This window comes from Dermacentor albipictus, chromosome 6, assembly GCF_038994185.2.
Source record: "Dermacentor albipictus isolate Rhodes 1998 colony chromosome 6, USDA_Dalb.pri_finalv2, whole genome shotgun sequence".
Taxonomy (NCBI): domain Eukaryota; kingdom Metazoa; phylum Arthropoda; class Arachnida; order Ixodida; family Ixodidae; genus Dermacentor; species Dermacentor albipictus.
Window position 1 is genome coordinate 5,318,059 of NC_091826.1, and position 27,444 is coordinate 5,345,502.

The 27,444-nt window shown below is 48.3% G+C and overlaps 1 protein-coding gene across 10 annotated transcripts in view; it reads right to left on the reverse strand.

Moving 5' to 3' along the window:
- Window positions 1-27,444, reverse strand: part of LOC135921811 (probable ATP-dependent RNA helicase DDX43) — a 260,397-nt gene that overhangs the window by 189,312 nt on the left and 43,641 nt on the right. For 6 of the 10 annotated variants that reach the window (XM_070539820.1, XM_065456144.2, XM_065456146.1 and 3 more), the window contains one exon: window positions 17,158-17,315. In XM_070539820.1, the coding sequence (XP_070395921.1) occupies window positions 17,158-17,315 (158 nt within the window). Of the gene's footprint in view, window positions 1-17,157; window positions 17,326-17,531; window positions 17,763-27,444 lie in introns of those variants that run through there. The other 4 variants (XM_065456148.2, XM_065456150.2, XM_065456149.2 and 1 more) reach the window with 4 other exon arrangements.

Genomic DNA, 27,444 nt, shown 5'->3' on the forward strand with positions numbered 1-27,444 from the left:
GATATTATGCAGCATGCCAGTTTCAGGGCCCCTTTAAGAAGGGCACAAACAAAGACAACAAAAGTTGGTTTCATGAGTTCTGCCTGAGTCGCCACTGGTATCACGCAGTTGCTCGTGCACAAATTTGAAACAATAACGCATGAGCCATAGAAAACGAACAGTAATGTTGGCAAAAAAAAAAAAAGCAGAATATGTATTGTGATAGGTAACCTGAAGCGCCACAGCATAAAGTGAAGCTAAGTTGCAGTTTGGCACATAATAGGATCTCTTCTGCTTACAACAGTGCACGCACATGAACATTTCACTTTATACGATCTTTGCAATATGAACAGCATTGAAACGCAATGTACAGATGAAACATTAAAGGGACTGACAAATACACCAAATTTTCTAAGATAAGGTGCCAGGAGAAACAGCCGAGATGTGCTTGCACTTTTGCGACAATCCAGCAGTGCACGAGCACTTTGCCTCCACGATCGATGGGTCCCGGAATGCGTCGGCGATTCTCACCACAATCTCGTGCGGGTCCGCTGTCATGCCGGAGGTTTGCACACATGCGCGACCACTTCTGCTTAATTACTCACTGTACCGCTGGTACCGACTAAAATGAGGTGCTCGGCGTCCACTACCCGTTCTCCCCCCACAAAACAGCGCGAATTACCATCGCAGTGCAACAAACTTAATATTTTCACCAAGGAAAGTGTACGCGGGGACCTCCGTAAAGCCGCCATACTGCACAGTGTAGCCAGACCGGGCCAGGCTTCGCAGCGCCCCCTAATGTTGATTTCAGTTGCGAATAGCGCACTGTCCCTGGGTCGCCTACGCGACAGCTTACCTGTACCAGGTGGGACCAGTAAGACCAACTTCTGAGCCCTCCAGTCTGTACAAGCTCAACCTCTGCGAATTTGTCTAGGCCTTCCCAGGTGTGCACCAATGGCAGCAACAATAGCCATTCACATGACCACCCTATCAACACGTATATTCATGTCGACTCCTTAAGGATGCACATCAGGCACTTCACCCGACTTCCATCGCATCATCTCCCCTCACTTCCTGCCGCTCGACCTCGTTCAGCGTTTAGTAGAATTATTGCCGCCAACCATGGACGTTTGCCGTCAAACTTCACACCTGAAGCACGACCACCTCTACCGCTGTGGTGCCTGCATCCACTCTAGACCCTTCTTGTCATTTCCGGCATCAAAAAGAAAACGGAGATGCCATCTTTCGCCCTTAAACAAGCCGTGCTTTCATTCCTACATGACAAACGCAACGAACGCACCCACGTTTAACGGACGGTTCTGCCTCCTCTAAAAGTTCAACTGGAGCAGTGGTACTTCCCGCTCAATCTACCATCAACTTCAAGACGTCTCACGTAACATCATCGACAGATGCAGAACTCGCAGCTATCTGGACTGCTCTGGAGTTTATTGGTCCCAAATCACCACATTCATGGTCCATCTTTTGTGATTCAAAGACAGCTCTCCAGTGTCTGCTGTCCCCTTTCAACCACGGACCTAATGTGCAATTAGTCGCAGACATCCGACTACTCCACCATTGCACAATCGAAAAGGGACACATCATCTACCAGTGGATACCAAGTAACTGCGGAATTTCGGGAAACGACAGTGCGGATGACACTGGCTTGTCGGCCCATGATGGTGCCCGCATTATACCCATACCGCTGTCAAGAGCATATGCAGCCACAAGTCATCGCTCCCTCTCATGCGAGCTTACGCAAATTCTGTGGAACACCAGTGAATTCACGAACGCACGTCTTCACAGATTGGATCCAAGTTTGCAGCTCTGTCTTACACCAGGGTTGCCATGAGCGGAAGCAACACATCTGTGCCGCCTATGGCGCGGCGTGGCATTCATGAATTTCTATTCCTTCCGCACTGGAATGGCCGACCGCCCTGCTTGCGACACCTGCGGCTGCGAAGAGATGATCGCGCACCTCCTCTGTGACTGTCCACGTTACAATGTGCCAAGAAAAGTGCTCGTTACTGCATTCGAAGAACTGGACAATCACCTCTTCACAGAAGAGAAAGTTCTAGGACACTAGTCAAGACGGGTTTCGGCACTCAAAGGCCTTAAGGGCTTTGCTTAAGTTCTTAAGGGCCTGTGAATTGTGCGACCACCTTTGACTAATGTTGCGCGTAAGATCGCTTTACTGCGTGAATTTTTTTTTTCTCTTTTCCTTCTCCTTTTATTCCCTTTACTCCTTTCCCCAGCACAGGGTAGCCAGCCGGTATTTACACTGGCTAACCTCCCTGTCCTTCCTTCCCTTTTGTCTATCCCTCTCACCCATTAAAGAACCTTGATCCTCACACCTGCGTGTCACTTTTGTAAATAAGAGATGCCTCTGCACCATGTGCATGCCTCGCAGGTAATGAACCAAACCATTATTGCGCATGGTGGGTTCACTCACTTTCATTTGACTTGCCTTTGTACATTAGAAAAGCGAAGATACAACAGAATGTACAAATGCGAAGATGAAGCTTGATAAAGGGCCAAAAAGTGTCACTGAGCAAAGTTCACTGCACATATACGCAAAACTTCGTAACAAGATATTTAGTTATATGTATAAGTATCCAATAAATCTACGCATCTAAGAAAAAGTCACTATATATGATGCGTCAAACAAGGCAAATAAACATGTCGCGCAACCACACATTCACAGATCACAGCCCCCACTCCCTCCACTGCCCCGATGTATCACGGGCGACAGAACGTGGCCCACTTCGTCGCCGCTATTCTCCCTTGCGCACAGAAGACTGGGCCACCATTGTCGGCTCACCATCGTCAGCTAAGCGTAAACGCCTCCCCTCCCCCCCCCCGGTGCTTTCACTCACGCATACAGCATGCGGCTTCCGGTCACGATCTTACCACCCCTGGACTTGATACGAAACATGAGGGCGACGGTGACGGCAGGAATGCGCCTGGAGTTTCCATATGACTGCTATCGCAATAATATAATAAGAGTATCCGGCAAATGAAGCGTTCCAAGGCCCATTGCTTTCCGCTAAAGAAGTAATAAAATCGAACTTTCACCATGCGACCATTCACTGTGCCACAACAATGCCCTTTTTCTTTTCTTTTGTTGGGTGGGGGCGCCGAAAATGATATAACGCAAAGTAAAGCATGTTAGCTACAATCGAATGCCTACTTTGGACACCTAGTGTGGCTACCGAAAGAATATCGAAGAAAACATGAGACGCTTAGTCCACAGAGAACCATACGCACACTGCTCGGTATTCTTCACCGGCGAGACAAAGTTATCTGGAGAGGTTGCACTCAAGTGAACGCGTTGCAATCCGTTGAGTCCCCGTAGTGATGGCGGCGAACGATCATGCATTGTATCTTTTTTTCGTCTGCTAGCCAGAAAGTGTTTAAAACTCTGCCAGGCGAAAATCCACTCGGCCAGAAAAAAACTAACACGCATCGAAGTACGCCGCACGGTGCTCGATGCAGCACGAGAAAAACACATGCGCTCTGGCCGGTTCGGCAGCCCGCGGGTAGCGAGAACAAAAAAGAAAAAGAAGAGGCATAATGTGTCCTCGCGAATAGAAGCCCAAGTAGAAAAATAAATAAGAACGTAGCTACCTTTAATGGCTTCAGTGTCTTGACATGGATGCTTCGGCACAGGTGAAAAAAAAAGTTGATATTTGTTTCTCTGACATGACCGCACAAATAAACCACCACAACAATTCGTCTCATCGGACCTCACTGCGTGCTTTGTGAACTTGTCTGATAGTGCGTTGATTTGGCTTGTCTTTTTGTATGGTCCATTGTACGACTTTAGAAAAGTCAATGCACCTTTGGCATCAAATGTTTATAACAACATTAAACCCACATAGTTTCGGAATTGAAAATCTAAAGCACTACTTTGGAAATGTCAATGCATTGTTTGCATCAAAAGTTTGAGAACTTTATACCCATAAAGTTTCACAACTGAAATCCAAGCGCTCTCTCAATCCTGCGGCCTTCGTGAGATGCCGCGACGAGCCCGCTGGCCATCCAAGCGCCTTTGAAACTTTGTGCTCAGATGGAGCTCCTTGGGGGCGGGTTACGATATTTGACTCCCGGTGCAAGGGCGTTACCGCGAAATCCAGCCCAATTTGGCAAAGTTCGCGTTAAAGTGTCGTTTCAAGTGTAAAAAGGACATTCTTGAGAAAATCAAGCACGATTTCCGGCGCCGGGGGTTCATTTTGGTAAGTGGCGCATAACAGCAAGAAAAAATTTCGGGGGAGGGGGGGGGGAGGCTGGAGCCCCATAAGCCCCTCCCCCTGGCTGCGCCCCTGCAAATGTCAGAAAAACAGGTATGCCAGGGTTCGTCCCATGGTAGGCAGTGGTGGAAATGCTGCCCACCGCTCCTGTTTACCACCTACCCCTTAGAGGGGTGGCAATGAAATGGTCGATTAGTCCAAGTTTTCCTACTTCTTTTATTTTTTTTGCGATTCACAGGTGTTTATTTATCACATGGGGAAATATTTGAAATTGAACTTGAGAAAATAGCACTTTTCTAGCGTGCTGTTGTAAAAAAACGTAGCGCAATATTGAGCTTCAGGGGCTACCGCTGCACTGACACCGAAAATTGTGCGCCTTTCCGTTGTTTCTTGAAGAGCAGCAGATACCCAGTAATACAAGTAGGTGCGAAACAGATTAACTAATGAGCGGCACATACACAATGTAGCATACTGGTACCCCCAACTTGGCCCTGACAAATGCTTTCGAACCCAGCTTTATCATCCCAGCAGCCTGATACTCCAACCATTAGACCATGGACTACCCAGTAATCCAAGTTGTCAGAAAAATGGTCAGACAAACCGACCCCGAAAAGTGCGGCACCATAATAATGCAATTCCGGCAGAACCCATCTCAGAATGAATACAGCATTTGTGGGGTTTCGGGCTATCATGGTGGTTGTGTGGAGCCATTGCATTGCGTTTCCGGGGCTCCGTGTCCCTCTCCTCCATGCCTGGACGTGGCAGCAGCGGGTCAAAAACACTATAACTTTCTGTCATCCCGCCCATGCAAAGGTCAACGGGCTTCACCCATTGGCTGACATTTTGGTGGGATTCAGGCACTGCTTGCTTGCGCTCCAGGTACGCACATGCAAGATGGGGCCTGAAGGGAGATCACATTTTTGCGTCTGAAGATGTGTATGTGTTCCTCTCTGCCAGCCGCGGTCCCCTTTGTCCGCCGCCAGCCAATGGTTACTTCGGCTCAGCGGGGTCCCGTCATCTTGATGTCCTGAAGCAGTGTCTTTCGATTGTGCCCCCGTCTGTTCTTGTTTCTTTTTGTTTCCATTTCCTCTGCTGTGGGGGCACTTGATGGCAGGCATTGGCCAAAGGATGGGCAGCCTCTTATTGCTGGGTTCTTTGTTCTCTTTGTCGTGGTGCACAATTAGCGGCCCCTGTTGACCTTTTGACCATGCTTTGTGTCGCAATTAGATTTAGATTTGGATGCTTTGTTCAAACTTGTTTGTATTGAACACCAGAGCCTAATAAATGTTATTTCTTCTTTCCAGAGTGCTTCAGCTAGGGTTTTTCTTGCTGTGAGCGCAGTCTCACCTTCCCCTAGCTGGGGCCGGTCAGGTGCGTACATGCGGGTCAGTGCCCGAAGCTGGCCCGAGCAGGTGCGGATGCGGCGCCCCACATGCACGGCGGCTTGGAGTCTCGAACCTGCAGTGGTCGTTTGGCGTGCACAGCATCAGAGCGCACGCACCGTGAGCGTAGCGAGAGACCACAAATTGCCATAAATTGGCGCCCAACGTAGTGCCAGGGGCCTAATCAGCCTCTGGTTGCCTAATATGCAAGCATTGGTATGGTGGGGATTGCCATGAACACGCTTTGTTAACCAAGCCATGTCTATCCACTGTGTGCCGAATTCATTTATTTTCCTCTCACGCTTTCTGACATGCCTTGGCTCAGTAAAACTAGCGTGGTAAGCGTATTGGACATCTGCTTCAATGTTCTGTACTGCGAAACGCAGACAAGGAAAGGCGTCAAGTGACCGCCGAGATGCTGGAGTTGTCCTCGGTTGCAGAGATCATGCGAGAGCCGGAGGTCTTGCTGATTCGCACCGGGAGGGCTGACTTTTCCGTCCTCCAGTGTGTTCCAACAATTCGGTGAGTCCGACGGATTTCCTTGAGCCTCTAGCATCATTACCATTCTGGCGGCTGCTAATTGTGAGGACTGCTCGAGAACAGTGCCTCTAGGGCCAGCTATTTCGGCAAATATGCGCGTTTTCCTATTGTTGGCGCGGTTCAGTGGTCAGCCCAGTAGTTTTCGGCTGATGCATGCTTTTCCTCGTAACATTTAAGCTGTAATGGTTGACACCCTATTATTATGCCCTGTGTCACCAAAAGTCTCCATTTAGGCAGACTGGTGGGTGGCGTTGCCTTTTGCACCATCAACTGAAGGGCGAAATCGGCAGTGAAATAGCCAAGCTGAGACAAAGGCCACAAAACAAGCCCGCCCCATAATGAAGCAACCGTCCCAGACATCCCCTGTCATGCGCGCAGACGGGGACGCTCTCCCACAACCCTGCGGGGATGATGGAGAGGACAGCCCAGGTGGAGTCAGCCAGGGTAACGAAACCAGCCACCCCCAATGGGGTGTCGGAATCGTCCCTTCCTCTTTATTTTTTTAAACGGCCCGAACAGCACCAAGGGGACTGCAGAGCGACCCATTTTGTAAATAATTGTTAATAGTTGTTCGACAGCCTCAGGGAGACGGAGCACCGGAACATGACTGGTATTGCACGGGCACAGGTGCCATAATGTTGCTGATATTGTAATGGCCGCGAGGGCCGGACGCAGTGTGTGTTGTTGTTGCACCAGAAGGGTTCACTCTGTGTGGTCACAACGAGCTTGGCCAATGAACATCACATGCCACCCGCTAACCCTGCAATGTGAGAGTTATGTTTAAGGTGGTAACCCCCGGCATTGGAGAAATGCAATTTAGTACCACTCCATTAAGTATCGCACAGGCATCAGAGCTCCAAGGTTTTCTTTACGATCGATTTTCTCTGCGACTTGGCCCGGCATGGAGCGACTTTTCAACTATGGCTGAACCTTGCGTGTCTGTTCATTACATAGACATCGCGTCATCGAAATCAATTTTGCTTGGCGTCACGGATGAACAGCATGCATGCGTGGAAGGAATTTCCGCTAGTGACGAAACCCCACGTAATTACGCTAGTGAAGACCCCGTTTACTATGTCTGGCTGAACTCATATGGAGTAGCCATTCATACTGGGACAAGGCTTGCCTATGTAAATTCACAGCTTTGGATCAGGCATTCATTTCTCTTGAAAAAGCTCTCAGCTAAGCACTTCGCTGAAATCAGGCAGGCTGCTCTCCGTCCTTCTCTGTCCTTGTTTTCCTTTGTTCAGTATTTCTTAATTGGGTTAATCGTTTCTCTGTGTTTTACCTTGGGTATGTTCTGCCTTGCTTTTATGTTAGTCATTTATTTGTATGTATGTCTCTTGCGCTCCGAGAATGTTTCGTGTGCATTATCACTCCCGCATCGCGCCAGCGGGTGATGTCGACTTGGATGGAGGCATGGCGAAGGCGAGGCTGCGGATCAGGCTGTGTGGTCACGACGCTTGGCACGGATCGTGGACGTACCATGGAGCGGGCACCGCCAGAAGCACTGGCACCAGAGGCCGTTGCCGAACGCTGTTGAAGTAGCAATGAAGTAGCATAAAGTCACACGCCTGGCATGTCTTGGGGTTCAGACTCCCCGGATATTTTTCGCGTGGACATTCCTTGTATGTCTTCTGAAGAGATTATGTTAGTTTCTTTTATTTTGATTGATGGTATAGGCCAAAGTTTTGCTATTTTCCCTTGTTTGCATTTGTCTTTTACTGTTACTGTTACTTTTTCTTTGGTGGATGCTTTTATTGTGCATGTTAGCATTAAAGCACGAGTTTGTGTGGACTTTTTTGTTAATTTTGTGTACCTCACACCTATCTATTCAATTTATTCTAATGCCTGTTTTTTCCTTTGGCGTTATTTTTTTAGGCTGGTGATTTTAGGTTCTAGATGCCAATGGATAGCTCCGGTATCGCATTGTAATGACAATTTCTTTTTCTTTGTATTTCTTCCTTGGCCGACACTGGAGCCACCAGCTTTGCATTGGTAGGGGGCATTTAAGGGAGGAGGGATGTGTTTGTGTTTGGATGGATTGCATTTCCAGTGGCTCCATGCCCCTCTCCACCCTGCCTGGACGGTATGGCAACGGGTCATAAAACACTGTCACTCGGCTGTCATCTCACCCACGGGAAGGTCAACGGGCTTCTCCCATTGGCCGACATTTTGGTGGGATTTGGGCCCTGCATGCGTGCGCTCCGGGCATGCGCGTGCAAGATGCGGCCCAAGGCGAGACCACATCAAGGCGTCGGATGGTGTGTACATGTGCTGAGACAGCGTCTTGTGATCGTGCCCCCGTCTGTTTCCATTTTCACTGCTGTGGGGGCATGCGATGGCAGGAGCTGGCCGAAGGATGAGCAGCCTCTTACTACTGCATTTGTTTGTTCTTTGTTCTGTCGCGGTACGCCGTTAGCGGCCCCCGGCAACCAGTTGGCTAAGTTTTGTCTCTTAATTAGAATTAGATTTGGACATGTTGTTTAAAGTTGTGTTTGTATCGAACACAAGAGCTTAACCCTTTGACGGTCAATGACGTAAAAATACGGCGCCGCGAACAAGTGCGAAAATGGTCGATGCCGTATATTTACAGCGCCGTCTGTACGTTTAAAAAGCGTGCCAATTTCCCAACTTTTTTCTGTCATGTGCTGCCACTATGTGGGGATACAGGGGATTTTTTTCGCGGACCTCCCTCTCTTGGTTTTCGTTGCATGGTTTGTTTGAGCGCTAGTTTGCTCCCGCACCTCTATATACTACCGCTCGCGCATTGGCGTGCATGCGTGCGGGCAGTTTCGGCTTTTCGCGCTTGCGAAACTGATGGCTATATCGTTCCTAATTGCTCAAAGGACGACCGCTTCTATCTTGCTTGTTTAGCGCTCACAGGGGTGCGCATAGGAAGGATGCCGCAGTGCATGCGTTTCCGTTTCTTTTCTTTTTTTTTAAGACTCTCGAAAACTAATTGCCCCAGCTGGTTGGCGATAAGATGAAGATTAGCGGAAGTTTCTCGCACGTGTTGCTTTTTTTGATGGGCACACAACTAGTTTTCTTGAGTGCGCGCAAAGCAGTTCGATTACGCTGTGGATGTATGGATGCACGAATATTTGAGGCTTGCGAAATATTCCCGTCTGCGGATTTTCAAAGCCTTGAACTATGTGCATAAAAATGCAGAAAATTTTTAATTCTGATATCTTTATTTCCTTTTTTATTGTTGTTATTCATGAATGAGGAGTGCATATATACCAACGCAAAATATTTTTTTCTCACTTTACGGTCACCCTAGAAAAATTACGGTAATTTTTTTTTTTTTTTTTTTGAGAGAAGTCCCTAAGAAGAATTGGAATCTGCAATAAAAAAATCTACTCTGGGCGGTCGGATATGGCGAAAAAAATCGACCCTCAAAGGGTTAATAAATGCTATTTGTTGCTTGTAGAGAGCTTCGCCTAGGGTGTCCCTTGTTACATGCATGGTCTCGCCTCCTCCTAGCTGGGAACGGCGGGGCACGCATGCACGCAGCGATGCGTCGGTACACGGAGGGAGCGGGAGCAGGCGCAGAGGCGGTGGCCTGTATGCGTGGGAGCTCAGAGTGCTCGAACTCGCGATAGTGGTCTGGCACGCATGCTCTGATATCGTGCATGCCGCGAGCGTAGCGAGGAGACCATACACAGAAGCAATTAACACTGAAACAATGCAGTGACACACCGCATTGACACCACCAAAACGCATCACGCTCTGATATCGTGCACGCCGCGAGCGTAGCGAGGAGACCATACAAAGAAGCAATTAACACTGTAACAATGCAGTGACACACCGCATTGACACCACCGAAACGCATCATGTATGAGGCCTTTATGCACCCGAGCTCCTCTATAGCACTTCCCTATGGGCACAGTGCACCACCTACACTCTCAGTGGTAGCTGCAGGGCTCCTTAGCCAATAGGAACACTGAATGCCCCTAAAAACATGTCTTCACCTGTATCACTTTGATGAGTGCAGTGCAAGTGCCATGGATGGCAAGGAGAAAAGACGACAACAAAGAGTGTGCACGCGGACATGGATCCCATGCTAGGCTAAAGCAGATGACATCGAAGAGCGTCAAGCATGAGAACAAAAAGCACAAGCAAGAAATAAAGGAAAAAACAAGCCAATAATTGGAAAACACGGGGCTCTGAAGGTCACCAATCCTGGAAAGACACAAGGGCCAGAGCAGAAGAAAACGCAAAGCGCAGGATTGGAAGGAGAATTGCAAGGAAACCATGGAAGGAGGTCGGCCACTAGACCGGGCGTTTAAGACATGCTGTTGCATTGAAGGCCCGATCGCCATCCTGACGTGACCGGGACGACCGACCGTGAACCACAAGGCCTGTGGACTCCAGTGCTCAAGGGCAGAAAAGGCTGCAGGCTTGAGCTACCCGGCAGCTGCTCGGCCAGGGCGTCACTAACCCTTGCTGGATCCTCTCCCGGACTTTGATGTTGTGCCGGCATCTCCTCCACCGGCTGGAGACTGCCTCGAGCCAGTCATCCGTGACCCATCACTCAACACCACTGCTGCCTTGGTGAGAACTCCACCGTCTAATTCATTGCCTCACCTGCCATCAGTCACCGGTGATCTCATTTGCTTTGACGATACCGCATGGTCTCGCTCACAACTTGCTTTGCTTTGATTGTTTGTTAGCTTTTAGATGCGTCACAACTGTATCTTGATCTTAATATTTCATTAAGTTTTTAGTAACTATTTTTTAATCCTGGGTATATGAAATGTACTATGTGGTTTCCTAGGACAAATAGCTTCGTCCTTGATTGGGTAATCTGGAGTTCTGCCTCAGGGACCCATTCGAAACTCTAGAAAAACAACTTGCATCGCAAATTCGCATTTGCAACAGGATAAAACCATTTGTTACTGCGGTTGTTCTGAAAGCCCAGAAAATGACCAGCACGTGGGAGTGGATGGCGTTGACAGAGCCAATGGGACTTGAGCGAATCGAGTTGAAGGCCTGGTATGAGGAACAGGAGGCATGAGCACAAGAAGAACAGGCTGCAGCATGAAGGGCGGAAAGACAAGGGATCGAATGGGAGTGTGACGCGAAAATGCAGCTCCTAGAATGCAAACAAAACGAAAAGGGAGCACCATGAACTTGAGAGAGCTCTGCAGTTGCAGCTCAAAGTCGCGTAAGCTCAAGACAATTGTGGGGAGACAAGTCAACGGCAGCTGGAAGTGGAAGAGAGAACACTTCAGTTGCACCTTACAATGGCTGAACGAAAGGCACCTCAGAGAGCCAACTTGGCCCACTGGTTATGTGCCACTCTCTCACGCCAGCTTGGGACTCCAGGGGTGCGATCTTGTACGCGTTCCAAAATAGAACGGAGGCGGTTCGTTCCAACGAGCCAAATACGATTCGTCAGTTTGAACCTTGCCGAACGCCATGACGTCAATTGTGACGTGATATCTGCTGTCGATCATTCCGTGTAGTCTGCTATCGGACGAACGGAACGGAACATACCGCCTATTTCGTGACGAAAAGAACGAACCGCCAGTGGCGTAGCAACACGGGGGGCCGGGGGGCCGTGGGCCCCGGGTGCAAGGGGCCAGTGAGGGAGGGGGAGGGGGTGTCATATCCGTCTGAAGACATCCCTCTTTCCGCCGGCTACACCCAGCGGGGGGGGGGGGGGGGGGGTGACAGAAGACCTAAGGGCCCCGGGTGCCACGTGACCTAGCTACGCCACTGCGAACCGCCTCCGTTCTATTTTGGAACGCGTACAAGATCGCACCCCAAGTGTGTGCCCCACTTTCACACCAGTCACTGGGTACGTCCTAATGCATCTGTGCCAGCCTATATATGAAAAAATTTAAAAAAGGGGAAGCATGAGAGGGGATCTTGGCCACTCCATGGAACTCCTTAACTGCCAATGACAAGATAACTCGTTATCACGAGCGTTTTCTGCTGCCAATGACGAGTTAATTTGTCTTGAATTTTCGGCAACTTATGCACAAGCGTATCTGTTCGGTTTTGACAAGAAAATAATACATGATGAATTCCGCCAATTTTTGTTTCTTTTTTTTTAAATTTGTCCCAGCAGTTAAAGGGACCCTGAAACGATTTCGGCGATTTTCTACAAACGTACTGAGTCGTTAGAGTAGGTCCTTCTGATCATTAATTGATGCATCTAAGTGCTCTGCATAAAGCGTGTAATTTATTATAAGGTTTTAAAAATACACATCGCTGCCGATCGTAGCGCACTGCTCGGCGGAGTTTTAAGCCGCCCCTACCCATATGATGCAAATAACCCATATGACGTCACGTGGGCGAGCTATCTGATTGGCTGACCAGGGCGCGCGGTCGATAATTTTTCCAACTGTATGGTAAACAAATAATCTTCGTAATAGGCCGCGTGCACCGCCTATAGAGGCGCCACTGATAGCCACCTAGCGGGCGCTTCCAACAATACGCGTGGGAGCAGTAGCAGACGACAACGCTTTGCAGCAAGGGTGACTGAAGTTCGCGGCTGCGATTTGTCCTTTATTCGGGCGCCAGACTGCTTCTTCTGCGGTGACAGCTGTAGGGAAGACGCAGACCTCTGTGGGAGCGGGTATGAACAAGATGTTACCGGTGTTTGGGGCAACATGGTCCACATACGCGCCAGGTGCGTCCCGCAGACAAACGCCATGAAGACCATTTACATGAAGTGGAGCTGATGTAAACTAGCCGACAAATTTTGTTGACTAATGCGATGTCTCGACCGTGTTTTCTTTTTTAAATTCTACCCTTGCCGTAATGCTGCTTCTGTACCTCGGTAATAAGCACCCGTCGTTAGTGCAGACTTAGATAACAAATCCGCACGGTGCGATGTCTGCATATGCCGTTGTGATTATTCTGCCGATGAATACATGTGACGCCGCCGAATAAGTGTAGTGAAAGTCGCCTGAAGAAGAATAATTGCGGATTTATTGATAGAAACGCGTACACTACATAGTCAACGAAGCCACCAAACGCACGGGTTAATAAAAGTGCGTGTTAGCGCTGTACCGCCGATGAACTGCCGTTCGCGCTGCAGTTTTTGCAATTTTAAATTCCCTAAGGGAGCTTCTTGGAAACGTACAAAGCTATAGTCTGACTAACTTTGCAGTAGTTTTTTTTTTTAAATGTTACTAGAGAGAGGTGCCACATGATATATTTAAAGGCAGAGCAGCGCCAGTCAAATTAGATCCAGCGCTGGCGGCAAGGCCGAATTTAGTCCTATGCGGCGTAAGCATAATACGAATTCAGTTGAGTACAAAATTCACTTGCAAGAAGCGACTACGTTGTGAAACAAACAAATCACTCGGCGTGTTAAGTCTGCTCAGAAAGCATCAATGTGTGATGACTTACCAAACGTGACGCGAACTATTCAGCGAAAAATGGATCAGCGAAAAATGTAACAAAAATACCATATGCAGGAACTATTAGCGATTCTCGCCCTGAGCTACCTATTTTCTAAACACAGTTCCCAAAAAATCAGAATATTTAAGATGCCATCGGGCGAAATGAATAAAGCTGTTAAAGAAGCACTTGCTTGGTGTCATTCCGATAAGACACAGCGTGATTTATACCCTTTACAAACGAGGCAGGGTGAAAACCTCGCAGCTTAAAAGAATCAAGAGTTATGCATGAAGCAACTAGCAACAGTTAAACATGTGCGAAGCCACGCATAAAATCGATGTAAAAACATGAAGTGCGCGTGACAGCTGGTGCGAGGATTTACCGAGCCACATAAAACTAACAATTTCAGTTCTTGCAAACTTCTGTAGCTTTAACATACAATACAATGCGCTCGTGCAGTCGTGCTGCCTAGCTAGCCCAACGCGGTAAAGAAGCGGAAAACAATATAAGCGGCAAACGGCATTCCGAACTTTAGCGAAATGCCTTTAAACCGCATGTTGCACTGCAGACGAACTTCGTCGCTTACGCGTCTAACAACAATCGAGTAAAAAATAATAATAAAAAAGAAAAGACACCGAAGCGACAAAGGAAAGGATGAGAACAAGAAATTTCGCGCCGAAGCGACGATCCATTGCCACCGTTGCTCCTGCTGATGAGGCTTTGCGGGGAATAATTGGAACCGTATCGCCGGCACGTTTTCGCCGGTATTTGAGCCCCCCACCCTGCAACAATTTTTCTTCGACATTCTTCGGAAGCTTTGGCCATCCCACACATGCGAAGGGTGTTGCCTATTTTGCTCTGAAAACACAAATAAGGCGGAGAAGCACTATCAGCGACGCAACAAACTACGGCGTGCTACGGCGCGCGGCTCGCTCCTCTCCCATGCGTTCTGCGCAAGGCCGCCACCAGTGGCGCGGCCATCGGCGTGCACGCCGCGTATAGTTGGAATGTTAGTTCATTTGTTTTTATAAAAAGAAAATAACATAAAGAGAATGCACGAGAACAATTTTTCAGTACACTTCAGCACTTCCGGCACACAGCAAGTGTCGTCTGCTTGTGCTACAACGTACTCCGTTTTGACGAGAGCTCCGCGGTCAGAGTCGGTCTCAGTCTTTTCGCGAGCACTATGATTCGACTTTGTTGCCTTGTGGACTGCAAACCTAGCGACTGGCAATATGTCAAGCTGCGACATCGTGTCCCTCTGCAAGGCAGTATACAAGCGAACTGGCTGCTGCGCATGGGACTGCCGGTATCCGATCGGCGCCACGTGTTTGTGGCCATCACTTTACACCGGAAGATTACTAATACCGTTTCGCGAGTCCAGTATTAGGGCAAACGCAAGCGCAAGGGGACAGGGTCTGGCCGCTTGACTGTGCCGGGATGAGCCACGAGATGAGCAGAAGGGCAAATGCGAATGGTCTGCACGGTGCAGCCACCTGGTGGCACAGAGCTCAACCATACACAGTAGCAGCAACGAAGTATATTCTTCTTTGCTGCTGGAGTGTATTTTTCGCAGGAGTGTAATCATCAACATGTTGATTTATAAATGTTTAAAATGCTTTACACTTGGTTAGAGCAATATTAGTGCTTTGTTTGACTGGTTAAGCGCTGTGCCAGCAAGTGTCTGGACCGTGCAGACCGATTAGGCTGCTCACGTACGTCTACGCTAAAGTTCCTTCATCAGCTTGAGTTTATGCCTCCAGTCATTTGCCGAAATGACCAGCTTGCCTGTTTTTAGCGGAGTACTGGACACGTTCGGCGCTAAATGCTCGCAACGCACACTGCTTCGATAGCTCTCGGTCGACGGCCAAGCGGCTAGCGGAGAGGTCTCGCGCGGGAGGGGGCGTGCTCCTAAACAACCGGAAGTGAACGTATGATGTCGCATCGTGACGCTGAACCAGTGAAGGCGGAGCTTAGCGCCGCTCGCTCGGTGAGCGAGTTGAGGAGGAAAAGCATAGCTAGGGAGGAGGGTAACTTCTAATCGCTTGCAGCTCCATTAATACGTAACGCTTCACTTAAATTGTGGTGCGAATGTTCTACTTAAGCTGTACCCTATGCGCCTACAAAATTTGTCTGAACCGTTTCAGGGGCCCTTTAAGGGGCTGAATTTGTCCCGGCAGTTAAAGGGTTAACACCTTGTGGTCATCTGGAAGACGCCTTCCAACACACGGAAATATTCGTTCCATCGGATGTTGGGTAGCGCCCAACATATGCACGGGCGCCACCACAGTCATTTGGGTTGATAGCGCGAGCTTTCATGTAACTTTTTCAAGTAATAAGTGCACTTTGCAATCTCACCAGACAAGGGCAACACTTCCTTTTTCTTCCTTCATGTTTGAAGGGATTTTCACACTATTTGTTGCGCGACATGCTGATAGGATGGCGGTGGTTTCTGTACATGCATTTTACGGATGAAATTCATGCAAGTTCAGTGAATCAAAACATGATTTTATTGCTGTGGATGAATATATTTTGCCTTCAGATGGTCAGCCAAAGTCCTCGAATGAGAGCATTTCAGAAGAGAGCAACTATGACCTATAGAGCAAATCCTCGCCTCTACAAAGGAGAGTGCTTTGAGCACTAGCACACAGTGCTCAAGTACTGTTGAGAGCCTCAGGAATAAGTAAATTTTCTGAAATATATCACTGAACACGCATTTGTTTACCTGAGTGCTTTTTCAGCGCAACGTATAAATGCACGAAATGGCGCTTGACTGCAAAGGGTTAATAAACCCTCTGCACTTGTGCATCTAGCAACTCTGTTTCTGTCCCATTACTTGAATCATTATAATCATCCCCAATGCATAAAACCTATCGTAACACAACCATAAAAAGAAATATTGTTAATCACAATTACCACTGCCAATCACCAAATGATGGATGCGCCGTCAATGTTTATTGATTTTCACATGTGGTTCTGCAACTGCAAAACAACTGGTGTTAAATGTTTTACTGGTCGCATTATGCAAACATGCGATAGTGTGCTCAGTGGTGCAGGTGTGAACTTGGCCTAAATATATTAACCGATCTCCGAGCATACTCTTCACTGCCAGAACGAGTTTGCGGTGGCATGGTTTACGATTGTTCAAACAACTTCAAAACGATGCCAGCATTCGAGAACACGGTTCTGCGATAGGTGAATGTGTGAACACGCCTTAACGACTGCGGTTGTGTAGGTGCAGTGAGCTTACAGTAAACTCAATCGGGCTACTGGCCTTGCACCTGAAGTGACTTCCATCATGGTACCATAGCCAGCACAGTCAGTCCATCCATCAGTCACCATAGCCGCACAAGGCAAGGTTTTGTGTTGCAGAAGTCGCGGAGAGCTGTAATTTTCAATCGTGTTTTTTACTAGTTGTAACGGGTCGTTATTTCGCATTATTGGCGGCGCCTCCAGAAAGCCGTAGCGGCAATGGGGACACAAAAACTAGAACCCGGACTGGGCCATGGGTTGGGGCTCGCCGAGGCCTGCGCATGCAATGGGTGTATATGATCGGCTGTAATAGCGGTCAGACAATTTTGTAGGCGAACACCCCATGGCCCGCTCAGGCCTCCGCGGCACTAACCCACGCACCGCCCTGCTTACATTACCTGTCACGGTTGTCGCCACCACAAGAGAACGTCTTTCCGCCGATGTAGTGTCTGGAGTCATAGGTTGGCTGTGGAGGCGTAGGAACGTATTCTTCTTCAATCCAGAAGTCATCTTCATCCTTTGATGGAGGGCTCTCGGCTGTCCAAGGCATGACAACCTGCAGTAAACTCAAGATACGACGAAAATGCTAGTTTGACAGTAACGGTCCAAAACCATAATAAGATAATGCTGTGCAACTCATACTTATGCATCGTGTTGTTTTGCAGAGGGCAGGCCATAAGTGAACAAAATGTAACGCCGTGCACTGTGCATAGTACACTGCAGCCTTGCAGCAACGGCACCGTTCAAAATACAATTGCGAATATTTACTCACAATTCCCTTACCTTCAGGGCGGAATCTTTCACTGAGAAGGTACTCGGTCCGTTAGTGGCGAACAAGCCAAACAATAACGCAATTTTTCGCTGAGAACACGGAACATTCGCGCAAGCTGACGTCGCGCAAACGAGGGACAACCCTCTCGGAACTATAGTGAACTAGAATACTAGTTCACTATACTCGGAACGAATGAGAGTGGGTTGAGCGGGTACACGAGACCAGGGTTGCCGTTGGGAATTTTTCAAAAAGAGCCAGGACTGAGGCTAAAAGTAGCCAAAAGTAGCCACGCCACCTGGTCTTGGCGCCAAATTTGTAGCCAAGTAGAAAAGTACCATTATTATAAGCAACTTTTATTAATGAACAATAAATAATATCATTTTGAATCAACACAAGAACACAGAGTAAATAAAGAGCAAGGAAATTTGGTTCTCTTGCTTGGCCTTCAAGCATCAGGTACGTTGCAAATAAATAAAAGTTCAGTCCGCGTAGTTTATCTAGAGTAGATAGTGTTCATGCCGGAGTAATTTTGGCACATTCTATTCAACAACTCAGCAGGAACGTCAAACGATGATGCTGTTTTTTCTTGAAGTCGTAGCCCAAATTTGATTCGCAGAATCGCCATGAGCAAGTCCAGCTTCATTTTGTTACGGATCTCTGTTTTCGTCAAGTTCACGCAAGAGAACACGCGCTCTGCATCAGCGTTAGAAATTGGAAGGGTCAAAATTTTCAGTGCTCCTTGCGCCAGGTGTTGAAAAGGGCATTCGCCGCAAGGGTCCTTGTATGATGCCGCTGCGTGCCAGAAAGTCAAACATGATGCGCGATCAAGTGCACCGCTAACACTCTGTAGCTGGCGTATTTCAGACTCCAGTTCGATTGAGGAACATCCAAAAAAATGCAGCGGTAGCTTCATTATGCATTCACGGCTCTTAGCACTTTCTATGCCATCGGGATTTATGGCACAGTCTTCGAAGTGCAGAGGAGGCATTTGGAAGTCGCTGCTGCAGTCCCATCGCCATTTGCCTCAAGAATTGGAAACAGCGCTCCCTCACGGCCCGTTGGTCTTCAATAGGGACTAGTGAAATCTTCTCTCTGAAGACGTCACCTAGGTCCACTACCTCTGGTTGCAGGAAAATCGACTTCATTTTTGCCAGGTCTAGCGACAGTAGACTTGCCGTTGTGTTGTGCCTCAAAACTGATGGATTCAAAATCCGCCTAAGAATTTCCAAATACAAATTTTCTAGCTCTTGGAAGACAACCAGTGGGTCAGTTGTGTTTGTTTGGAACATTTTGTTCACTCGCCTAACGTTACGGAGAACTGAGGCAAGAAACACGAGGTAAACATAATTTTTTCTGTCTCGATACATCTCTCGTAAAATGCGCACGTTGTAGCTGCGATCTTCTGCTTTCTCAAAAAACTCTTCGAGAGACTGGTACTGCGCCAAAATTCTTTCTATAGAGTCTGCAATAGCAAGCCATCTCGTCTGCGAAAGCGACAGAATCTTGGGCGGTGGATTTGCACTTTCATCTTCCACTGTCATACTGGCATACAGTCTCTTATAAGCATCTTGCCGGCAGCTGCTGTGTGCAAAGTAGTTGTAGGTTTCTCGCACTAAGTGCTCAACCGCAGAAGGAATCGCCTCCATCGACTTGGATGCCACAAGGTCCAGGCTGTGGCAAGAGCATTTGATCAGAATCAAGTCTTCGTTGTCCTCACTAAGACGACTGAACAGAGAATTGTGTTTGCCGCACATGGCATTTGCACCATCGGTGCAGAGTCCGAGACAGTTCTTGATCGATAGGCCGTGCTTGTCCAACGTCTTCAATACCGTGTCGTGAAGCGTTTCTGCCGTTCCATCAGACAGCTCTACGAGATCAAGAAGGGTGGTTGCAATCCTGTTTTCTTCTAAACTCAGAAACCGCACAACCATGCAAAGTTGCTTTGTCGTGGATACATCGGTTGATTCATCCACCATTAGAGAATAGCTGGAGCCGTTCAGTTGTTTGTCCATGTTTTCCGTGAAGTACGGGAAGAGAACATTCGTAATTATAGCCGTGCACTTCGTTCTGTGCAGATCAAAATCATTGAATTCGGAATGCAGAATCTCACCAAGTTCGTCGACAGCATTTATGGAAGTGTGCACTGCAGTGTACAAGGCGATCCTTAACTCTCGGCGAGCCTTTTCATAGTACGTTCGACTCGAAGACGCTAGAAGCTGCGGCAGTTTTTGTTGCGAACTTGGGATTACTGCGCACTCGCGGTGCTTTTTGGTTTCTGCGTGCTTCAACAGATCACTGTAGTGGGGTCGAATGTTGCAATTGCAGTACTTGCAGTGAGCAGTCGTTCCGCCGTCACGTGACGAAATCCATCCTGTGACGCATGGTAATATGCATATTAGATACTAAGCGGCATGCGACTAAACGCCTAAAGAATAGTTTCCGTTTTGCTTACCGCTCAGTTTCTTGTCCTTTCTCCATTCTCCTCGAAACGTGCGCTTTGCTCTTGCGTCTTTTCCCATAGTAGACGCCGGTGTCGGCAAGCCGAAGGCACAAAAACAGAAGCTTTGTTGCCTTGGGGTACACAAGTGTTATTTCACCTGTACCGCTCGTTCCTCTCTGGTGTCATGCCGTGCACACGGCTGCACCTAAACGCATGGTTTCGGATGCATGACCCTAACGGAGAAAGTACTCTAGATTAGTGTTATTTTCTCCAGATGGAGCGCAGCGTCCTTGCGGCCTTTGCTTCGCCGTGCGCTAGAATTAGCGTTATTTTCTCCAGATGGCGCGCAACGTCCTCACGGGCTTTGCTTCGACGTACGCCCATCACCCAGAGTCCGTGCGTCTGCGCACCCGCGTCTGCTAGTTGGTCTCTATGTGCGCACCGCCGGCGGAGAGAATATATGCGTACATGACGCGCGCGCTATGGCGCGCGCGCGTCAAGGCGACCGGAACAGCCATGAGGAGAGCAAAGCTTTAAAAATAATCGTTCTTCTTTGTTCTTGCTTGCTATTGTATATGCAATTGCAAAAAAAATGGCTAGTGAATGCGCCAAAATAGAAGTTCAAAGTAGCCAGAAAGTAGCCAAGGAGCCAACGTGAAATTTTCATCGCCAGACGGGGTCGAAAAGTAACCAATTTGGCGCAAAGTAGCCACCAACGGCAACCCTGCACGAGACGACGAGACGTTCATTTGAGGGATCGCCAGCCGCTTTTGCGCAGGCGCTAATAGGAGCGGGCGCGAGAGAGAAAATCTGACGAGACGGTCATTAGAGGAAACGCCAGTTCACGTGATTGGCTAGTCGTTTCAGCGGGTGCGAGAGAGAAAATCTGGGGGCGTTTGCGCCTGAAATTTCTCCCTTTGCCTAGGTATTACCAGAGTCCTTCTGCTTAGGGTTAGGCGCACGTTAAAAATCCCAAGTGCTCTAAATTTTTCCCGAATCCTCCACTACGGCATGCCTCATAATGAAATTGTGGTTTTGGCAAGTAAAACCTCATAATGCGTTATGTAACATTCGTTAAGGATGTCCTGGGCAGTCGCACAACTCTTGAATACAATTAAGTGCCAGGAGTTGCGCGTGAGGTCCTTGAAAGTGTCATCATCATCATCATCATCAGCCTGGTTACTCCCACTGCAGGGCAAAGACCTCTCCCATACTTCTCCAACAACCCCGGTCACCTACTAATTGTGGCCATGTCGTCCCTGCAAACTTCTTAATCTCATCCGCCCACCTAACTTTCTGCCGCCCCCTGCTACGCTTCCCTTCCCTTGGAATCCAGTCTGTGTATAATAGCTGTGTATTACCAGTACTCACCTACGGGGCAGAAACTTGGAGGCTTACGAAAAGGATTCTACTTAAACTATGGACGAGGCAACGAGCTATTGAAAGAAGTATGATGGGTGTAACGTTAAGGGATAAGAAAAGAGCAGATTGGGTGAGGGAACAAACGCGAGTTAATGACATCTTAGTTGAAATCAAGAAAAAGAAATTGGCATGGGTAGGACATGTAATGAGGAGGGAAGATAACCGATGGTCATTAAGGGTTGAATATGTGGATAGCCTTTATGGCGTTCGATAGCTGCTAGTCTACATTGCGGCTATTGGCCTCGAGCTCCACCACTGGAAAAGCTGGCGCCACCGTCGGCGTGACGTGCTAGGAGGGATCACGTGGACATAGCGGCCGCGTCGGCTGCTTCGGGAGCGCCGAAGCGAGCTGAAAACGAGTTTAAATTCCCTCGTACGCTGCGGTCCTCATTTAGTGGCGAAATTTTCTCGCTTCGAGTGTCTCCTTTACAACGCTTGAAAGCACTACAATAGGTAGTGGCTGCCTTTGAAGGCGCGCAACATGGTAGGCTACTGCTCGGTGCCGCAGGGCCGAACGCACGTAACGGAGGCCGGTGTCAGCCTTATTCACGCGTAGCCGCAGGACAAGAAGCTGCGTGAAGCTTGGCTCGCGAAACATAAAACCGGCAAACAGTCATCGGCTACAACTCGGGTATGCAGCAAGCACAGACGCGAGGAAGATTTCTGCTACGGCGCCCGGTCTGCGATGTTCTGAAAACGCGCACTGAGGCGCTCGCCCGAGTCCGCTGCCCGAGTAATGTCATGACGGTTTGGTCTATGAACTTGTCGATGCTATAGATACTGGCAAGTTGAGTGGAGTGGAAAGGCAACGGTAAGAAGCACATTAAATAAAAAGAATGGCATATGGTCATGTTTGTGTTATAAATTAATGCACTGGATTACAAAAAAAGGAGCAGCGAGAAATGGCACGCTTAGAACACCGATAAACATACAGTGCGAAGCAACTCGAGAAATAATATTGAAAGGTCAAAGAATTTAGAAGAAAAAAAAAAGGTTGAATCGTCGCGACGGCACATCACAGTCCCCGTAGGTGTCGAAGTCTCTACAGTGAAGTTATTTTTTAACAACTCTGGTAGCACCCACGCAACAATGGTTGCTTGCATACTGTCACATGCTCATATTCTGCGGCCTAAAGCTCTTGGCACGGTGGAGGGACGCGTCCAAAGCATCGAGGAGTGTGGACGCACTCGCATCACGCTCCGCAATTTCCATGTTTTTCGTGTGGTCCAGTTCTTCGAACCTACGAAAAGTGCACCTCATCGTTTCCGGGAAGTCAAGCGGCAGCCAGGGAGGCCAGAATTTTGGCCCTTGGACCATTTTTCACGGAAATACCACGAAGGGATTGCTACCTCCACAAGTGAGCCAGGGTAAGCCTACCGACGAGTTGCGAGCGGCGGCAGCCGCGACGCCGGCGGCGCCTCCGCCGCGACGCCGACGCTGATGGCGTCTCAAACTCCAGCGCGTTGTGCGAAAAGCGGTTCAGCGGGAAGAGCCTCGACCAGCCATGATTCCAACACCGAAGAGCACATGGATTGCACGGACATCCGACCGCACCAGGCGATGACCACCGACGCAGGGATAAGCCCATCACCGTCCACCGTCAACAGCGGTGAGAATACGACCGACAAACGCATTCAAGACGCCCAAGAGGGATGGACCACAGTTGTGTCCGTCAGGGAAAGAAAAATGCAACGGAGAGAACGTGCGCAGGAGCACCGGAAGAACGAATCTCCAAAGAACGCAGACAAGCCAAGATTTCGCCCGCGACGCAACGGGAAGAAACTACCACCCTTACCAAAGGACGATTTCAAGGTCATTGTGAGACCGCATCAAGGACTCCCGCTTCGAGCAATTACAACTCCCGTGTTGGCCCGTGCTATTATAGAGGCTTGCAATGAAAAGATCCAAGGTGAGCAGTTTCTGCTACGTATTAAGCCTGGATCGAACATTGTATTTGTTTCAACCCCAGAAAAGGAAGTCGCAAACACATTGCGCCAGATTACATCACTCAAGATAAATGGAAAACCCCATGCGGTGAAAGCGTATGTAGCTCTGGGGGACGGAGCAGTTCGGGGGGTAATCCACGGACTCACCCCACATACGCCCTCAGACGTCCTTAAATCGAAAATCAGAGTGCGCACGCTAAATGTGGAAGTCGCTCACGCACGAATGCTGGGGGACACTAAGAGTGCCGTCATTGTATTCTTCGGAAACGTAGTACCAAGATATGTGTACTACGAGGGAGGCGAAATGGCCTGCTATCCGTATCGAAATACAGTGCAAGTCTGCAAAACATGTCAAAGGGTGGGTCACAGAACTGATGTGTGCCCACAACCGGAACTGTGTGTGTGTAGGATTTGTGGAACGGAAGATCCTGCAGACGGACATGAATGTAACCCGAAGTGTTCCTCCTGCGGTGAAGCCCACCTAACGGGGGACCGAAGCTGCAGAAAGCGTCTAAAACAGGTTCGCCGACCAGAACCGTCGTCAGGACGCCAACAACGGAAGCCATCAAAGGAATGCAGCCTCAAGCGTAAACAAAGGTGGTTCGAGTCGGAGGAAGAAGAGCACGGATATACCACGGAAGGATCTATTCCCTTCGACCAGGAAAATTTCCCGGAAGTACACCGTCAAGAAACCGGGCGGGGACCAGAGAAGTCCAAGATGAAGAACGCAACACCTCAACACCCTCAGTCCAGGGAAACCATTGGCCAACCACAAATGGCGGCACCAAAGGTAAGCTGGGCGCAAGTTGCAGCTCCCACTGCACAACATCATACGAATCACAAATCGGTCGCGGATCAGAAACTTATAGAAGAAAATAGATCACTAAAAGCCAGTCTGGCAGAACTGAAGAAAGAGATGGCTGCCCTTAAGCAAACAATGCACGACCTCGCAAACAAAACAAACGAAGCGTCTACAACACATGTTAGTAAAGCCACACCAACACCAGAAGAGCCCATAGGAAAGCAGCTGGAAACAATCACACATCAAGTACAGATGATGTTCGCAGAACTGCGTGCTCTTAAGAGACACGTAGACGACTCCCTAAGCTGCATCAAAGTAACCACACGAAAACGCCTTAATGATAGCCCAGGAGCTCCTACCCGTCGTCCTAAAGTGATAGAGACGACGGATAGCGATAGTACCATTCATGGCTGACACGACACACAGAAACATTGAAAACCTTGAGGTATGGCAATGGAATTGCCGTACATTACGTAACAAACATGCTGCCCTTGCACAATATATACAGTCAGCGACAGTCCTACCCGACATTATATGCCTACAAGAAATTGGGCAAATTACACAAAAACTAAAAGGATACGAGACGTATTTCAATCCTGATTATCCTAGGGTCGCCAGCTTTGCGAGAAAAGACCTGGCCCTCAGCGTCACGTATATGCCACAGCACGACACACAGCATCAAATACTAACGGTGTGGCTATGCAAAAGGAATAAATCCAAGACTGTAATCGTAAATATATACAGTCCTCCTCGAGAGCGAGCACCATGCTTCGATACCCTACTAAGTTATGCAATATCAGACATGGAGCGAAAAGACAAGCTGCTAGTGGTTGGTGACTTCAATGCACCACACTCCGCCTGGGGTTACAACAGACTCAGTGAAGGGGAAATCACTAGTTGAGACGACAGATCGATACGGGTTAGAACTCATTACAATACCGGGGTGTTACACACGTTTAGGCAATAGTGTAGCGGCGGATACAACCCCAGATCTAGCTTTCTCGAGCCATCCAGGGGAGACGCGGTGGACAAATTTGGAGGAAAATTTGGGCAGTGACCATAACATTGTCTCGATAGGTATCAATTCCCCCAAAATCCGTCGCTCCATAGGGAGGGCTTGCATTACAGACTGGACTGTATATCGAGATAAACAAGAGCAGCTCATTTTCACAGAAGATATTGAAACCTGGGTGGAGCAAATACGCGAAACGCACGAAAGCGCAACGAGGGAGATTGCTACAACATCGGATATAACAGCGGTAGACAGCCGCCTCATACACTTATGGGAAGCACGCAGAAGCCTGACGAGACGATGGAAAAGACAAAGATTAAATAGAAAGCTCAAAATACGTATAGCTCAACTAACACAGGAGGCTAATGCTTATGCACAAACACTAGAAAACAATAACTGGCGCCAATTTTGTGAATCTCTACAAGGAACCTTACACACAAAAAATACATGGGCCATTTTGAGAAGCATGATAGATCCTGCAAGTACAAAAACAGCGACGAACCGAGATCTGCGATTACTTGAATGTGAATTTCAAGACGCTGACACCCATCTCCTAGACACACTAGAAGACATGTATATAGGAGCAAATTCCATGCAAAACCATGATACTCCCACATATTTCGGAGAGAACAATGAGGAACTAGATGCCTCTATATCGGTGGCAGAAGTTTTCGCGGCAGCGCAAACTTTCAAGAAAAATACGGCGCCTGGACCGGACAAAATAACAAACGCCATGATTCGCAATCTTAGCCTCAATGCTTTAACAGGGCTAACAGATCTTTTTAACAAAAATGTATGGACTGAAGGAGGTCAAATACCACAGGCATGGAAGCATGCAGAGATAATTCTAATACCGAAACCAGGGAAACCTAGGGACATAAAAAACCTCCGACCCATATCCCTTACCTCATGTCTGGATAAACTCTTTGAAAAGGTTATACAGATGAGACTCACTAGGTACATAGAAAACAGCAACCTTTTCCCGGAAACTATGTTCGGCTTTAGACAGCATATGTCGGTACAGGACGTGTTTCTCCTACTGAAAGAAGAAGTATTAAACACAGAGAGAGGAAACGCAGACAGATTCATAGTGGCATTAGATATCAAAAAAGCTTTCGATACCATCTCGCACGAAAGCATTTTAACGGAACTATCGAACATGAACTGCGGACAGCGCACTTATGAATACATAAAATCCTTTCTAGACAACCGCACCGCCACGATAGGGCTAGGATCCACCCGCTCAGATGTTCTACAGACCCCCAAAAGAGGAACGCCGCAAGGTTCAATTCTTTCACCGCTACTCTTCAATATAGGGATGAAAGGACTAGCGGTGAAACTACAACGGATCCCAAACTTAGGACATGCGATTTACGCGGACGACGTAACTCTCTGGACCGCAAAGGGATCTTTTGGGGAACGTCAGGAAACCCTCCAGAAAGCAATTAGCATTGTTGAGGATCATGTAACAAAAGCTGGCATGAATTGCGCCCCGGAGAAGTCCGAACTAATCCGAGTAAGAGCGCCTTATACACGAAAGGACGATAGAATTCCGATAAAGCTTGCTCTGGGAGGTCAAACAATACAGGAGGTATCTAAAGCTCGGATACTCGGACTATGGATACAGGAAAATGGAGCAGTAGGGCACACGATCGCAAATCTCCGGAAAACGGTTAACAGCGTGTCTAGGATGATAAATAGAGTAGCAAGAAACAGAAAAGGCTTCAAGGAGGAAGAGACGATAAGGCTCGTACAGGCATTTATCATAAGCCGTGTAACCTTTGGCCTTCCTTTCCAAAAAGTATCAAACTCAGAGGTAACTAAAATAAACGCCCTTATACGCTCAGCTTATAAGGCGGCGCTTGGTCTACCGCTTTGCACTAGCACGACCCTTTTTAATGCAATGGGTATCAGCAACACATTTGAAGAACTCGTGGCTGCAACACTGATTGCACAACAAGAAAGGCTCAATTCCACGAAGCAAGGTCGAACACTTCTTTGTCGATTAGGGTATCCACTCAGACCGGTACATTGTAACGACCAAACAGAACTCCTCCCACCGAACATACGAGCCCAGATCTCTGTGTCCCCAATCCCTAAAAACATGAGCGAGAAATACCACAGACAACGGCGCCTTGCACGGGCCAGGACACTCGAACGCAGGTTCGGTAGAAATCCGGAGGTTTATTACACGGACGCGTGCAAACAGGATAGCAAAACTTTCACTGTGGTAGCCACAAACGCACAAACTACTATTTCCGCAACAGTCAGAACAGGGTCGGTGGCCACAG